At 41.5% G+C, this 16972-nt stretch overlaps 1 protein-coding gene across 3 annotated transcripts in view; it reads left to right on the top strand.

Annotated features, from left to right (window-relative positions):
* Positions 1 to 16972, top strand: part of fam172a (family with sequence similarity 172 member A) — a 173877-nt gene that overhangs the window by 78721 nt on the left and 78184 nt on the right. For all 3 annotated transcript variants that reach the window (XM_053480560.1, XM_053480561.1, XM_053480559.1), the window contains exons 7-8: positions 406 to 609; positions 15294 to 15413. In XM_053480560.1, coding sequence (XP_053336535.1) covers positions 406 to 609; positions 15294 to 15413 — 324 coding nt within the window. The remainder of the gene's footprint in view (positions 1 to 405; positions 610 to 15293; positions 15414 to 16972) is intronic.

Genomic DNA, 16972 nt, shown 5'->3' with positions numbered 1-16972 from the left:
ATATAGAAATCTGGTGTCTGCTTTGCTGAAAGCTCTAAGTGTATGAAAATACATTTTGTTAAGCACAAGCAGAGAGTTTTACAGTAACTAACTTTTTTTTTTTTTTTTTTTGGAAATACTTCAGTATTTGTGCGTCTTGGCTTCCTAACACACTCCATCTTATATCACCCCCCCTAGTCTTTCAGGTAATTCTTCTGTCTCACTCTCTGACTCTCTCTCTCTCTATCTCTCTCTCCATCTCTTTCTCAGATCTCAAGCCTGTCTCTGTGCCCCTCTGCCTGGTTTCATTGCTGGCAGCCATGTCTCTCCCTGGATACCTCGTCATATTATTTGCACACACACTCGCACAGAGCCACGCGGTATTGTTCCTGCCTGTTGATTTGTTTGTTTGTGTTTGTGTCTCAGGAGGGCTACGGCGTGATCGTACTGAACCCCAACGAGAACGAGCTGGAGGTGGAGAAGGTCAGGGATCCATCTGCGGACATGTGGGACGAACCGGCGGAGAAACGCGAGCGCAAGGAGGAGTGCGAGGGAAAAAAGAAGAAAGACGGGAACGAGAAGTACCGCAACCCACAGAAGGAGTGCGAGAAGAAGCGCATCCCAATCCGGGTGAGCGAGGAAAGGTGGAGGGAGGGGATGGGAGGGGGTGGTGGAAACAAGAGTAAGAGAGATGGAGGGTGAAGCAGAGGGTAAGAGAGGGTTTAGTGGAGTTGAGCGAGAGGGCCACACGGGTGTGCGGTCAGGCTCGCTGAGTTTGGCAGCATTCCAGAGTCTGTGTGTACAGAAAAAGGCTTCTCTTTACTCCCACTTTTTAGATATTACCTCCCCCGCCCTGCTTTTCACTCGCTCACACATGCACACACGGAATGAGAGAAATGATCCAGTCTTAGCTGGAAGAAAATGCTTTGACAGCTAGGTTTGTCAAATTTCATTAAAACCTTGCTTTCGGATTTGACTCGCGTAAAATATTTAGCGTGTGTGTGAATCTATATATGTGTATTAATAATTCTGTAATTTTATAAAACCACTGACAAAATTTAAATTAGAAGTAGCATGAGCACTGAATGTGAAATTTAAACACACACACACACACACACACACACACACACACACAGCCTTCAACCTTGTATGTAAAGTTGTAGTTTTTGACTCTTTATTGCTGTCTTTTATATTACAGAAGATCCACCATAAAAACAACTTCAGACTCATCCAGTTATGCCAGATCCTAAATAGCTTCCTGTTCCCCTGTTCCCTGTACATGCTCACTACTTAGATGACAACACACTTTGTGCACGTCTACTGCACTGTATGTCCAATAGAAAGACTCCAGTAACGTCTGCTGGAAATAACATTACATTTAGACTTCAACTTGTCTAAAAAGTTTTTTACAATATATTTAAAAAAATAATAATAATATTATGGAGAGGAAAAAAGTGCAACCAAACAAATCAAGCATTAAGCTTCAAACATATTAATTTCAAACATGTTAGAAGAGTTTAAAACATTTGAATATATATATATATATATATATATATAAAATATATTTTAGCCCTTCTGTATATAAATAGTATAAAAATACAAGTAGAAATTTTTCTTTATTTTATATTTTCTTTAATTTACGCCCATTGTTTTGCAGGAGTGAAATCCTGATAGAAACCATTGATGGAAATTGAATGGGCTAAATATGCCACTTCCCTTAACTACACACATACCCCCACACACACACACACACACACACAGAGAGAGGCAGCTGACTAGGTTGATCAGAGCCCTGTCCCCTGTAGCTGTTGCCCATGAGATTCACTATCATTAAAATCCATAACTCCCCAACAGCAGCCCATCACATCTCTTATCGCTTAACACTTAATCCTATACACGTACGTACAGTACACACACCTCGGGCACTTTTTTTTTCTTTTCTTTTTTTCACGGATAACACCTGCCCAATCAAAGAGATAAACCAGCACTAAAGTAATTCAGCATAGTGGTCCGACAAAGGAAGACGGGAAGAAAAAAAAAATCTGTTGGCAGATCGCTAACGCTTTGTTCTACTGATGTCCGCGTTACACATCTACATGTGTGTATCCGAGCCACATCACACGCCTTATACTGTCAGTTACCGGCGTGACACGCGAGCGCCGTGTGAGCTGTCAACACACTTCCTGTACCACATCCAATGGTACCTTCAGTCGCACTCTTCTGAGAAGCATGATTATCCACATTATTAACATCACATCGGAATCCGTACAGCTCGCTTTCTCACGCTCGATAAACAAGCGCTTTAATCACGGCCTTCCCATCGCGCCAAAGTAACTTTGACACCCTTCACTTATTTTAATGAATTCGCTTTACAACAGGACTCAACAGTAGGCTTTTTTTTTTTCTTCACTTACACACACGGAAAAAAAGAATGAGACAAGGAATTCTGTGAAGTAGCCATCAGCGAGTGCAAATCCTCGCACTTCAGCCATTCTCACTTTGACGTAACCGTTTCATCACCATGCTACGTGTGGAGAGCTGCACAGAAGAGGGAAAACACAGCATCGATATGAAGAAGAGGACCTCGTTCCTTTCCTGCCGGTGTCTTCATGTGTCGGGGCAGACGCGACGGACGTGTGTGAGAAGGAGTATGAACGAGGAGTTACACTCTCAGAGGCGACGGAAAAGAACCCATAATAATGTCTTAATAAATATTTCAACTGGAATAGTTGAGGATCCGTATAATGAGCTCTTGCTCGCTTGCACCCTCGCTCTCTCCCTCCTCACCTCGTGCCGTCTTGTCCCCAGAACCTTTTGCACTTTGTAATGCTAGCAGCGTGAGATCGTTAGAGCAGCACTAGCCAAGGTTTTCCCAATCCTACTCTCTCGCTATTAGGCGAGTCCAGCTTCTCTTTCCATGCACTTACATTATACAACAGCTGAGAAACTAGTACAAAGGACAGTGACTGACTCAGTGTGTGTGTGTGTATGTGTTAGTATAGTAAGCTTAGATCTGTTTAGCTGCACAGAATTTCTGTAGGAGGCCTTAAGTACATTGGGGCAAAAAAGTATTTAGTCAGCCACCAATTGTGCAAGTTCTTCCACTTAAAAAGATGAGAGAGGCCTGTAATTTTCATCATAGGTATACTGCAAGTATGAGGGAAATAAGAAAAAAAAAATCCAGAAAATCACATTGTAGGATTTTTAAAGAATTTATTTGCAATTATGGTGGAAAATAAGTATTTGGTCAATAACAAAATTTCATCTCAATACTTTGTTATATACCCTTTATTAGCAATGACAGAGGTCAAACCTTTTCTGTAAGTCTTTAGACGGTTTTCACACACTGTTGCTAGTATTTTGGCCCATTCCTCCATGCAGATCTCCTCTAGAGCAGTTATGTTTTGGGGCTGTCACTGGGCAACGTAGACTTTAAACTCCCTCCAAAGATTTTCTATTTGTTTGAGATTTGGAGACTGGCTAGGCCACTCCAGGACCTTGAAATGCTCCTTACGAAGTCACTCCTTCGTTGCCCGGGCGGTGTGTTTGGGATCATTGTCATGCTGAAAGACCTTGCCATGTTTCATCTTCAATGCCCTTGCTGATGGAAGGAGGTTTTCACATAAAATCTCACGATACATGATCCCATTCATTCTTTCCTTTACATGGATCAGTCGTCCTGGTCCCTTTGCAGAAAAACAGCCCCAAAGCATGATGTTTCCACCCCCATGCTTCACAGTATGTATGGTGTTCTTTGAATGCAACTCAGCATTCTTTCTCCTCCAAACACGACAAGTTGCATTTTTATCAAAAAGTTCTATTTGGGTTTCATCTGAACATATAATATTCTCCTGGTCCGCTTCTGGATCATTCAAATGCTCTCTAACAAACTTCAGACAGGCCTGAACATGTACTGGCTTAAGCAGGGGGACACATCTGGCACTTCAGGATTTAAGTCCCTGGTGGTGCAGTGTGGTACTGATGGTAACCTTGGTCCCAGCTCTCTGCAGGTTCTTTACTGTTTCTGGGATTTTTGCTCACAGTTCTTGTGATCTTTTTGACCCCACGGTATTGCGTGGAACCCCAGACCGAGGGAGATGATCAGTGGTCTTGTTTGTTTTTAATTTTCTAATAATTGCTCCCAGAGTTGATTTCTTTACACCAAGCTGCTTACCTATTGCAGATTCAGTCTTCCCAGCCTGGTGCAGGTCTACAATTTTATTTCTGTTGTCCTTTGACAGCTCATTGCTCTTGGCCATATGGAGTTTGGAGTGTGACTGTTTGAGGTTGTGTACAGGTGTCTTTTATACTGATAAGTTCAAACAGATGTCATTAATACAGGTAACGAGTGCAGGACAGAGGAGCCTTTTAAAGAAGTTGTTACAGGTCTGTGAGAGCCAGAAATCTTGCTTGTTTCTAGGTGACTAAATCCTTTTTTTTTTTTACAGAGGAATTTACCAATTAGTTCATTAAAAATCCTACAATGTGATTTTCTAGATTTTTTTATTTTGTCTCACATGGTTGACGTATACGTATGATAAACGTTACAGGCCTCTCTCATCTTTTTTAAGTGGGAGAACTTGCACAATTGGTAGCAGACTAAATACTTTTTTGCCCTACTGTAAGTTGCACTATACTGTACGAGTTAAACTATACAATGTTGAAAGATGGGGTTGTCTAAAGAAATTCTGCAAGCGGTCATGTGTGACTACTGGGACAGGCTGATTTTCACGCGGCTATAATGTCTAAGTGGCTTTTACATGTTTGAAAATGTGTTAATTACATTCCCTGTTCGTCATGCATTTTTGCTTACTTGCAAGGAGTTTAAAATCATTTGGACTCGGTGAACAACTCCAAATTAAGACAGTTTTTCCCCCATTCAGCAGGTTGGCTCATGGAAGAGGTTGACTTTCATTTTATTTAACGTTTCAGTCCTCACCAACTCCACAAGGCACACAAATCACAACCCGTCTAAATGGCCCCAAGCATAATCTCCACTGTTTCTTACATCTTATACACCACCATACCATGTTTTAAAATCACTTACAAGAATATTTGGATTAAGCATCCTGCGGCTTAAGAGTAAAGTGTTTGTAATGATAATTAGCATGTATAAGCCAAACCTGTAAACTATAGATATAAATGAGTACCAACACATTTTATTATTATTATTTTTTTAAAGAATTAACACCATAAATGTCCCCTACGTCCCTGTCCAAAAAATGTCCAAAAATGTTAAACGAGCTGGAAATTAAACATCTCATGTTGTCAGATATAAAGCAAACAGGCTATGAACATGAGTCACTGCTTCTTTAGTGACTGCTTGGTCAGGGTCGCAATGGTTTAGATTTCCAGGAGCAGAGTGGATTTAGACTAAATACTGATTTTTGGATCCTTAAACAGATCCAGATAGCCTGATTGTGTTACACCCCTAATGCACGATTAGCCTGTTTCTATCTTATGACGTTTTTAAGTAAATTGTGACGCCTGCCCCAACAGGTTCATTCATAATACAAAAGTGAGCTGATAAAATGTTGACGCACCAGTAACATCCAACAGGAGTAGAGAGTTAATGCCAGTCTTCTGGTTTTGTTCAGCCCCTGACACCTTTTTTTTCCTGCTATTCGTATCCGACACCTATCTAGGTGGGAGCCATGCATTGCTTTTGCGTGTGTCCATAAACACTGCGCTCATATCTCTTTGGCTCTCAGCTTTAAGGCGTGTTTGTATTTGTGAGTCCGAATGTGTGTTTTTCTCTCTTCTCCACCCATTCTCTCAGGCCCTAGAGTAGTGGGCGGGTCAGGCCCACTCTCATTCTCTAGAACTTTTTAATCTTTTCTAGCGGTATTGTACCCGGCTCAGGCGCCTCTCCTCCCCTCCTTGACTTCCTGCTGAGCTGCAGACCACCTGCACGTCGCTCTTCTCAGCCCGGGGAGCCTGTTCCTGCCCACAGTTGAGTTGATTAATACGCTTCCTTACCCTCGTTAAGGAGCCCTTAACTGCCTTTAGCACTCTTACTTTTTGCTCCCCCCCAGGGTTCATAGTGTCGAAGCCCCCAAGCCTGCATAATCTCCTAGCACTCTTAAAAGATCACAGCCCCAACGGCCCACGTCTAGTGTCTCTGGAGAGGCCGAGTGGATGAGAGAGACGGGGAGAGGGAGAGGCGGGGCCAGCATACACAGGGTTTTTTTGGGAGTTCACTTTACTCTGAATTTGAGGCCTAATCCAGTTACCTATTTTCTGTCAGCCAAGCGAAGGAATAGCAGGAACAAAACCCACATTGAAGGCTTAAGAAGCTTCCAAAGATTTCATTCAGGCCTAACCGGGACAGGCTTAGGGCCCGAGCCCCTGAGGGAAAAGAACCGTTTTTCTAAATGACTAGAATATTCTTTCTCTCACTTTTTTTTTCCTTTGGATTTCTTATTGTTGCGTTTTTGTTCTGAGACAGAGACAGGGAGACGGAGAAAGAGAGAGAGAGGGCATATTGAGAAGCAGCAGCTTGCGCTGAGCAGCGTTCCACTTTTTTTTCCCCTCCGCTCTCTGTCGCTTCGTTTATTCATTTCTTAAGTGCCTGCAGAACTTTAAGTGTCAGATCCTTGCAGTGGTGGCATGAGTTTATTGAACACTTTGAGTACATGGCTTCACTCTGTTTCTCTTTTGTACATCATCTAGACAATGTTTTACTTCTCTTGTATAAGGTCAATGGTCTGTCTTAGACCACTTATTTGCATCATTTTACAACTCCCAGTCCTGTTTTATGTCAAGACTAGGATTTTTGGCAAAGAAAATATTTGGGAAGTGTGTCTTTATAATTGTCTGGCCTTAGAAACGTGGAAGATCTTGATGAAAATAGTGTTTGAAACCCCAAAAGACATCAAAGATTTAAATAATAGTTCATACTTGTGCTAAGCAAAATATTTTTTAGCATGATAATCACTTAATGCTAATGTACTGTATGGTACATAGTTTTGGTGTACAGGAATTGCTGTCGTCAAAAGAAAAAAAAACTTTTTGCTGAATATTTTGTACTATGGAGTTTTTTCGTAACTTTACTATCATGAAATGTGTTGGTTTTCCAGAGTGTCCCATGTTTAAACTATTTAACTAAGTAAATAAGTGAATGGTACTGTGCCAATAGAAGCTCGTTGGTTCGGTTGTACCCCTGCTTTTTATCTCTCCTCTAAATCCCCCTCAGCAATCCCTCCGCATGAGAAAGTCAGTGGTGAGAGTGTTGATTTGGAGTCAGCATCAGTCCAAGGTGACACGCAGACCGGCGGTAGTGGATAATGTTCACACAGCGTGTACCCAACAGCCGCCTCTGTCTCCTCAGGATCGCCATCCATTATTTATCCCTTGTTTTTCCTACTCATATATTCCTCGCGGGAGCATCGGAATCCGTGTTTTGTAGATGTTCTGTTCCCCTATGCTTGCCTCGTACACGACTAACCTGCACGTCTTTGAGATAAGACCCGGTCTGGGTTGAGCTGTCAGGAGGAGGAGGCGATATGTATTCCGACTGGCTGTTGCATCACCTTGAAGCTGTCTTTGTTCACATCTCTCCAGGACACTTCTTAAATCCCCGAGCACGGGTGAACTTTGGCCTCCGAGACCTTGTTTGCGACCTTATTGCAAGGACATGCGTGCAGACTGGACTCGGCTTAATTAAACGTATGAACCCATGACACAGCCGAAGCAAGGGTCAATAGCTAAGGTCCGGAGGTGCTCACCTGTTCAACCCATGCGTATAAGTCCGTAGATGCTCTTATTGAGATTGTGAGTATGTCTGGAAATATTGATTTATGGTAACTGTATGTACAAAAGCAGAATCTGGCACTATTGTTGTATAGCTCTGACTTGTGTGGGGGTGGTTACGCCGGAGAAGTCTGCGCGTATGTGTGTTATGTTTGCGCGCGGACCTGTCCTCGTCTGAGCGCACGTCTTTTCTGAAGCCGCGCATTTGCACTTGTTTCAAGGGACGAGGCCTTTTCTCAGATGTCTGCTCCCAATCTTCCTGTCAGGTCAACCTTAAACAGATCCAATCTGCTGCGAGGACCCATAGCCAGGCCCCTCACAGCAGGCCTTTCCTCCAAACCCTCACACAAGTGGCTGCTCGCTCACCTCGCTTGCGTCAATTAAACCCAAGCAGTAATTTAATCTGACAATCACAGGCTTGGTGCGAGGCGGGTCGAGATTTGACAAAGATGACCTTTCTGGCTATATGTAGCCGAGAGCTGTCTTTTAACAGGGAACCCCTGCTAGACAGGCACCAGTTCTTTTGTACTTTGTTAATGAGATATTGATTTGAAACAATGCACCACCAAATTTTGTTGAGATTAGCTCCACGGTAGCAAGGTCACACCTCTGTACAGTGATGGGCCAAGCTTCTTTATGTACCGAATGTCTGTCTGGATCGCTTTAATTAAACTCCCCGCCCCCCCTTCCTTTCTTTTTCCATTTCCTGTCTTTTGGCATGCACAGAATAAGTTATTATTCCGGCCTTATCCTCTCAGCTGGCTTTGGTTATCATCTTGCTGGCTTCCAATGATTTCTCCAGTAGTTAAAACCCAAAGGTTTTTTCTTTTAGTTAGGTTTTTTTCCCTTTGCTTCAGCTTTTACCCCCATTCTAGAAGGCACGAGGGCTTTTTCATTGCTCCTTCGTGTCTCTGAACAGGCACGTTGTCTGTGACTGGCGAGCTGTGAAGAACAAATCTACAGGAAAGAAGTGCCAGTAGCTATTTAGCCAACCTGAGACGGCTAGTTTTTCCGCGCTATCAGGAAGCCCACGCGCCGCCACAAAACTCGGCTCCAGCTTTATCGTAGAGTACCGAGCGTTCCTCCACACTAGCACCATTCAAACCCGATCGTATCGAATGTCCTAAAAACGTGTGCTGTTGACAAGAGAAGCGTGCGGATAACTGGTCGCCGAATGATGATATGCGTCCAGTGGAGGGTGAACGTCTACACTCTAATGGATCTACACTGGAGTGCTACCAAATGTGTAAATACCAGCGCGGCTTGTTTAAATTTTAATCATTTACCGGAAGGAAAATGAGATGAGAGGTCACTATTCAAATCACTTAGATGTACCTGTTGAATGAGAACTTTGTTTAGTCAAAGTTTGTCTATGAAGCAGGTAGTCGTTTTAAGGAAGCTTCGTAACTAATAAGAGTAACTCTAGCTTACCGCAGGCTGATTAGTCGCTAAAATAAGACGCTTTAGCGTTTAAATACCTTTTAAGGTTTAAAAGGGTTTCCTCAATTAGCCTAGAAATCCTCATTGAAAGATCCCACCAGACGCCCACACAGACTGTTCGGCCACGGTGGTCTTCTCCTGCACTGTATTTACTCATCAATTAGTAAGCTTGCGCGTACTTGTCTCCTGAACGTGTCCTTCCAGTGTAGCCTGTTTAACCTTCTACTGTAGCCTGTGTCCTTGTGCACGATGTGCTGTTTGCACAGTTTGACAACTCACAGTTGCTAATCTTGACATTCGATCCCACCTTCGGCGTTCCTGTGTGTTTGGCACTAAGCGCTGAAAGACTGGTATGAATTGTGGATTTGTCAAAACAAATTGGGGATGTTTTAGTGCGATTTGCTTTCGGATCCCCTACGTCTGCAGCTGTTTGTACATATTTGTACTTTCGTCTGCTTAATGCTCTCGCATGCGGCGTGCAGATGGGAGGCTGAGTGACCGGGAGCGTGTGTGGCACATCCATGCAGCTGGTGCCGTTTTCTCCTGCTGACTGCAGGCTATAGCCAGTTGGCTAACACAGAGAATGTCATTGTGGTTTAAAAGAAAAAAAAAAAAAAATGACACCTTGATCTTGTCCCGTTTTTTGATCAAGCTCGAATGTAATTGTAATTAATCAGCAAATCATGGGAACAAACGAGTGCTTGTGTACATCCAGGAGGCTCATATGCGAGTGATCTTTAACAGAAAAGAGAATGATGTCTTGATGACAACTTGATAGTTTTAATACAAAGTGCTAACACGCCGCATCAGGAACGAGGAATGAAACGACGCCACTTCTGTGCTGGGGACTAAACTCCTCATGAGTGTTTGTTTAAGAGAATCTGTAGCACACAGCAGTGACCGTAGCATAAGAACAAGAACAGGAGGAAGAACAACAATAATGAGACTGCATCCAGAACTTTTCTTTAGTTGACCAAAAAGACATTTGGAGCTCCGGATATAATGGAAACAAAAAAAAAAAAAAAAAAAAAAAGAACATTATCAGGTAACACTTCATGAAGATGCATAAAATGCTAATAAATTATCTAATTTAAGACAGTTTAACTTTACCAAAAGTAACCTATATACATTTAACAAATTATAAAATGAGACTCCACCTACAAATATGTTTGAAAAACCTTTTTTTTTTTATTTAAAATAAAAGCCTGTATAGTGAGAACTGTATAGTGTTATGTTATTTAATGATGTCGTTGATGTTAATCCTTGTCAGCTGATCATCTGTCATGTTACAAGGGAGCACTGAAAGAAACCTTGAGAATTTCAAATGGTTTACAGAACATCACAATGCTCTTCCTAGTGCTAATTGCATTTTAATTGCATTCTTTCAAATAAGAAGTGTAATCAGTTTCAAGCTTGTTTTATTATTTTTTTCCTCCTTCAGTCAGACTAGTAAACCTTGTGCTGCTATGGATAAAATCATGGGTGAAAGTAGGCCAGGACGGTTCGGTACTGCTAAAACACTCGCATTTAAATCCATTAAGGAAGCACCTTGGCCAAAAAAACACATCTGATAACAATCTCATCTTACACAACATTTAGTTTCCTTCGCAATTGTTTCCAAGTTGTTTCGAATCGCCTCTGAACCTGTTGTGTTTCAAGCTTTCATTACTTTGTTCACAGCTAACATGAACTACAAAAGTAACTTGCTCCTAACACACGGCTGAATCCTAAAACTCTCCCTAACCCCTAATCAAGGGCACTACATTTTTCCATTTTACACTATGTGGGATTCAACTCTCTAACAGTTTTTTTTTTTTTTTAAAGAACATTAGAACATTGAGTTAGCTCAGGCTCCACCACAGTATGGGAATAAGCTGAGACATAAAGAGAAACACACTAAATTGATTAAGGGGACTGTCCACCACCTGCATGGTTCACTCCTCACCTTTTGGCTACATCATACCAGGAATTATTTAAAACTACTTTCACTCGTGTATATGACTAGGCGTTGGGGGAAACATAGAAAACCAGTGTGGTTAATAAGAAACAGGTTATCATGACGATCATGATGTAAACAGTGCTACATATGATGGTGGGGAGTTAGAACTGTAATTGATTATTCCAGTTTCTTTTACATTGAGTTTTGACTATTTAATCTCAACTTCATTTTAACTTTTTTGACGACAACTTCAAAAATGTAATAAAATTTTTCACCAAATGCCGTACATTTGGTATTTTTTTCCCACCTTCGTGGCAAGTGTGACTGCATGCACGTGATACAATAAAACACCAGTAAGGGTATGCGGGTAAAATATCCCAGGTTTTGAGTGTGACAGCACTATTTGTATTTTTTCTCTCAGCAGAGGGATTGATGCGTCTTGTTCTAACATCCTGAATGCAAGCGAGTGTGAACATTGGCGGCAAAAAAAAAAAAAAAAGATTGGGAAAAGGAAAAGCCAAGAATTCAGCATGACGCAGTGAGAGCAGTGATCACAGGAGGAGCCGAGAGCTCTGAGGATGTGCCGTAATGGCCCGGCTCCTCCATTAAGAGCTCGTCTCTCCAGCTAGAGCTCAGCTCAAGAGGTGCTTCAAAGCTCGGCGCTTTCTGTACTGACGATTCATGTGCGCGTATGGAGACTGAATATATTCCATGCACACACACACATGCGGACACACACCTTCAGACTTTTGATGTTGGTCTCTGTGAGGCGCAGCAGGTTAGGGAACAGCGGGGAGTCTGAGCGGACTGGCACGTGTTTGGGTAGGAGAGAAAGACAGAGAGAGCGACGGGTGAATCTGTCACCAGGAGGCTGTCTCTGAGGGCAGCCTGTTTTGCCGAGCTAATTAACCCTGGGAAATAATTACACAATATGCAAATTTTGCTCGAGATAAGTGTGGCCCCTATCAGAGCAGGTAGTCAATCATGTGGCACATAATGTGTGGGTGTGTGCGTGCACGCGTTTGTGTATGCGCACACTCCATGGCCACCTTTGTTTGTGTGAGTGTTTGGGCCAGGTGTTAGTCTCTGTGCTTGGGTGATAAGGTAGGGGGACGTTACCTGCTTTTGCCAGTGCGTCGCAGAGGAGCCAAGCTCTTATTCATTCATGCACACACTCGCACTCATGGAGTAGCACAATGATTATAGCAATAGAGTGCCTCTGGAGGACCGGCACACAGCGCTAAATTTGTTTATTGGGATATTTGTGCTGTTTTGACATTTGTAGGAAGATAAAAGTATGAATGTGTTTCTTTTGTTGATTTATTTATTATTTTTATTTTAAAGCATTACAGCGTTCTCCGGAGTGTCTGCATCACATCATGTCCTTAAAAAGTTCTGCTTTTTTTTAGATAACCTATTATGTAAAAATAATGTATTACGGAAGGAATAAAGCACCTGGATGGGTAAATGATAAAAATAATCCAAGCTGAGGTGTGCTACAGGCTGTTGTGAACTAGGGGTAAAAGTGATTATTTTCCCAAAGCAGCATCACCCAAATGTCAAATTGTAGTTAACAATTACACTAAATACTTCACTGATTAATGAACAACATTTCTTTATTTTATAAACCTCTTTCTTGTCGTCAAGAACAACAACGTGTGTGTGTGTGTGTGTGTGTGTGTGTGTGTGTGTGTGTGTGTGTGTGCGTCCCCTGGGATGGATTGGCACCCTGTCCAGAAATCAGGAATCCTAAAATCAGCATTCTTTTTCCATCTATTTATTATCAGCCTTGGATTATCCATCTCACCTTCTCTGAGTTATACAGATTCCCTGTAAATGTTACTATGGAAACAATGACGTAATATAAAGAGTGTATTAATATATACTTGTGATCCATCTTGGAGGCAGCACTACTGTCAGAGACTTTCTGACCTATCAGAATAGAGAATTCCACAGAGCAAGTTTTTCATTACAAATAATTTATTATTATTAATATTATTATTATTAATAATTGTTTTCCTTCATACAGACGTCAGTGTGAGGTAACTAACCAGATAACAGCAAATAATCTCACCTTGTTGTTTTTATAGTCTCCTTTACTGTCCAGTAAGCTTTAATAATTCTTATTTGCTCGTGCTGCACTTATTTTGCATTGCTTTAGTGTCTAATGTTTCATCATTGTCTGTGTGTTTGATCCCTAATTATATTTAAGGTGACACTGAAAGGTCTTTAAACTATTTTAAGCTTTTTTCTTTGTTTCTTATTTCTAATCAAACCATGTGTGTGTATGTATGTAGGTTTATGTTCACATCCCACATACATCATCATATAGATCTAAACCAAACACCCCCCTCACCCCCGCCCCAGCGGGACAGCCCAAGATGTGTAATCTGCTCTGCTTGGGTTGCATCACACTGCTACACCTTTCATATTTATTTACTTTCATAAACAAGCTGTTTGTCAAGAAATCTTTTAGCCCTTGTCAGCTGCTTCGATTTTAATTCAGTTATTAGGCTGTGTTCAGGAGCTTAATCTCTAATTGAATGCTGATGCAAGAGAGTGTGAGACGAGCCGAACAACAAGCAAAGTTGCAAACAGGAAAGAAAAGTGTTCACGAGTTCAGCTTACTGTAGGTGTTCAAGTTCAGCTTAGCAGAATTTGATTTGCGCCTGAAGTCCAAAAAGTTGATTTTGTTTATACACAGTGTAATAGCATACGGGGGTTTAGTTTTTTTTTTTTTTTTTTTTTAATTCATTCACTTACAAATACAAATTGACAGTTTTCTGTCCAGAACAGACATTTTCTAAGTATTGGAGGAAAAACATTTGTTGAATTTAAAGTGTGGTAAGCAGGAATACTCTCACATCCATGGCCTTTGATCTGTCTGAATCAAACCCTGGTGCATTTTAGTAACCCCCCCCCAAGTAGCTTTCACACTTATGGACAAAAGTATCCTGCCTGAGAGAGAGCCTGAGAGGTGGCCTTGGTTTGGTGCAGTTCATTTCAGAAGAAATGAGTCGGCCTCAGTGATTTCAATGAATCAGTACAGGAGCATGATGGTGAAAAACGGCAGTCGGTAAATCTGTCACTATAGTAAGTACTCTAATCCTAATTTAGGAAAATCCTCATTGAAACAGATTTACTAGTCTGTTGTAGAGTATCTCCCCCCAACGTCACGTTTTCCTGGGGTTGCCTCTAAATCTGGTTGACCCCGCTAGATCACCGTAATTTCCGTTCCCAATTTTGTGCGGGTATAATGCAAGACCAAAGCAACAAACGTGTGTTTGTTTTTTTATGCTTTGCTTTGTATATTGGTGTATAAGACTCACAGTGTCCAACTTACGAACGAATCTGACTTGTAAACGTGTACTAGGAGCAGAATTTGTTCATAAGCCTGGGACTTTACTGTACATGACTAAGATGAAAATCAAGACATTGGTGCTACAGTAATTGTGCCTGTCAGGCAAGCTGGTTAACTAACTAACTGTCTTTTCATGCATCTTTTGGGTTTGGCCTGTTTAATAAAAGATCAGGTTTAGAGATGATCCTGGGCCAAGCAGATTTATAGTTAAATAGTTGCTTAATGCTTGAAGACATGCTCCTTGTGTGTGCTTCGAGTATACTGTACATAGGCCGAATTAATCCTTATATAAAGGAAATCTTTCATTTACTATTTATAATTAATCTTAATTTAAAAACACAACCCAATTTCTCAATTTTTTTAAATGCTCCAACTTTACGGCTTCTCCAAACACACAGATCGATGTCCTTCCTCTCTTTCCACGCACATCCGTTCCTTCCTCTCTATCGCTATCTCTCTCTCTCTTTTCTCATTTAGGTACGGACTCACCTCAGGCCTGTGTTAATTACGAGTGTTTTGTCCACACTGGTGTGCGACCTTCCCCCAGTGTTGGCCATTTATGTGCTTACTGCTTGTATCGAGGCCACATTGATTGTGTAGCTGAGTACAAATTAAGATTTAAACCTGCCGTCACAGGAGCTATCGGTTTTTACATTTGGGGCATTTGCAATATGCAAGGCTCATTGAACCCCGCAGGATCTGTTTCTTTGTGTGTGTGTGTGTGTGTGTGTGTGTGTGTGTGTGTGTGTGTGTGTGTGTGTATATGTCTTCGATCAGATGTTATCTCTTACACTTCTTGTGTATGTATGTGTGTGTTTACAGGAAAACAGTTCACCCGAGGAGCACACACTCTATGTGTGGGACCATTTCATTTCTAGATCGCGCGCCAAAAACATCTTTGTGGTTGCTCACAGCTATGGAGGGCTGTCTTTTGTGGAGCTGGTAAGTATTTGTTGTGTTTTTGTTAAAGACACACACATACATACACGCACAAACACACATCTCCTATTCGGCCTCACCGCTGGGAAAGTCTGGACCGTCTGAGCGGGCAAGAAGATGGAGCAGGAGAGAAATGATTAAAAATACATCACGTTAAGCTTCGTTGGGAAAGCGCTGCTTCTATAAACAATCCAGTACATCCTTATCCTAAGGCACGTTCAACTTTTAGAGAGCGAGGACGATCGAATGAGGGCGGGGAGGGAGGAATGCAGCAGATGATGTGAGAAAGTTTTCGGGAGAATTAACGAGTGTGTGTGTGGCTTCGTCCAGTCCAGTTACAGATGGCTAAATGTGTGCGGCTCGGTCCAGTCAGGGAACATTTGTTCACATCTTGCTTGTGAGTGAGGAAGTGGTGTCTGTTGAAATATACATACAGTAGATAGAATACCCAGCTGTTTACTTCCACTATTGACTCTCATTTGTAGGACGTGACCAGCGGACACACTTAAGTAATATCACAAGAGAAAGAGTGCAGTTATACTGAATATCCACACGGCTGTGGTTCAACGCAATACTGTTAATCATTAGACCACAAATGCAGGAGTGATATTGCATTTACCTGGCCATTTTCATTAGATTTCAATTCAATTCCCCCAGTGTGACCTCATATAAGAAGAGCCCCTAACTCTCTGGACTTGTTGCTCAGCTCAGCTCTGCTAGTGTAGCTTATTAACATAGACACTGAAATGGCGCGTTCGGAGCAGGAGTGAAAAAAATTTAGTTTAAGGTATGAGAGAATGCATTATCTGAGGGGTAATTTATTTTGGAGCATTCACACAGTGACACACACACACTTTGGGAACATGTCCACTGATGATGTCACTCACACTAATGTATTTTAATTAAGAAGCTGGAATTTGCAAAGAATTTCCCTGTGCAGTGATGTATATGTGTTGAATAGAGGCTGAATATAACTTTACCGTTTTGAACTAGGAAGTGGGGTTTTGGTGAACACAGTGAAGCGTTCTGGTTATGTATTACTAAATATAAGCCCTCTTTCAGCTATTGGTTCCCAACACAGGTCTTGTTCTGCATATTTCAGTGTTTTCTCGGTTTCCAGCACACCTGATTTAGCCAATGAGCTAACTAACAGCCTTTTTTTTATTGAAATGGGTGTGGTAGAGCAAAGAAAGAAAAAAAGAAAATGTGCAGGACAACGGTCCTCCAGGACCAGAGTTGAGAACCAGTGATTTATCCAGTGAAACTGGTGGAAAGAAAATAATTGTTGCACGTGCGTTATACAGATACACGAGTATGTTAGAACATTTAAAAGGAGATATTCTGGTAGCTTTCAAGCTTTACCAAATAGCGGTGAAATCAACGTTTTAGCCGAATTTGGATAAGTCTGTTAGTCAGTTATTTTCCCTATACCAGATACTTTACTTATCAAATCGGAATTATTGGAACATTTCTAAATTTATTTATTAGTTTTAAGATTTTTGAGTCTATAATGCGTTTTAGGTTTTAACCGATTAAAATGCCTTTTTTTTTTTTTTGCCTTG

This window comes from Clarias gariepinus, chromosome 21 (genome assembly GCF_024256425.1).
Source record: "Clarias gariepinus isolate MV-2021 ecotype Netherlands chromosome 21, CGAR_prim_01v2, whole genome shotgun sequence".
Taxonomy (NCBI): Eukaryota; Metazoa; Chordata; class Actinopteri; order Siluriformes; family Clariidae; genus Clarias; species Clarias gariepinus.
The sequence above is the reverse complement of the archived record's forward strand: the minus strand, read 5'-3'. Positions and strand labels throughout refer to the sequence as shown.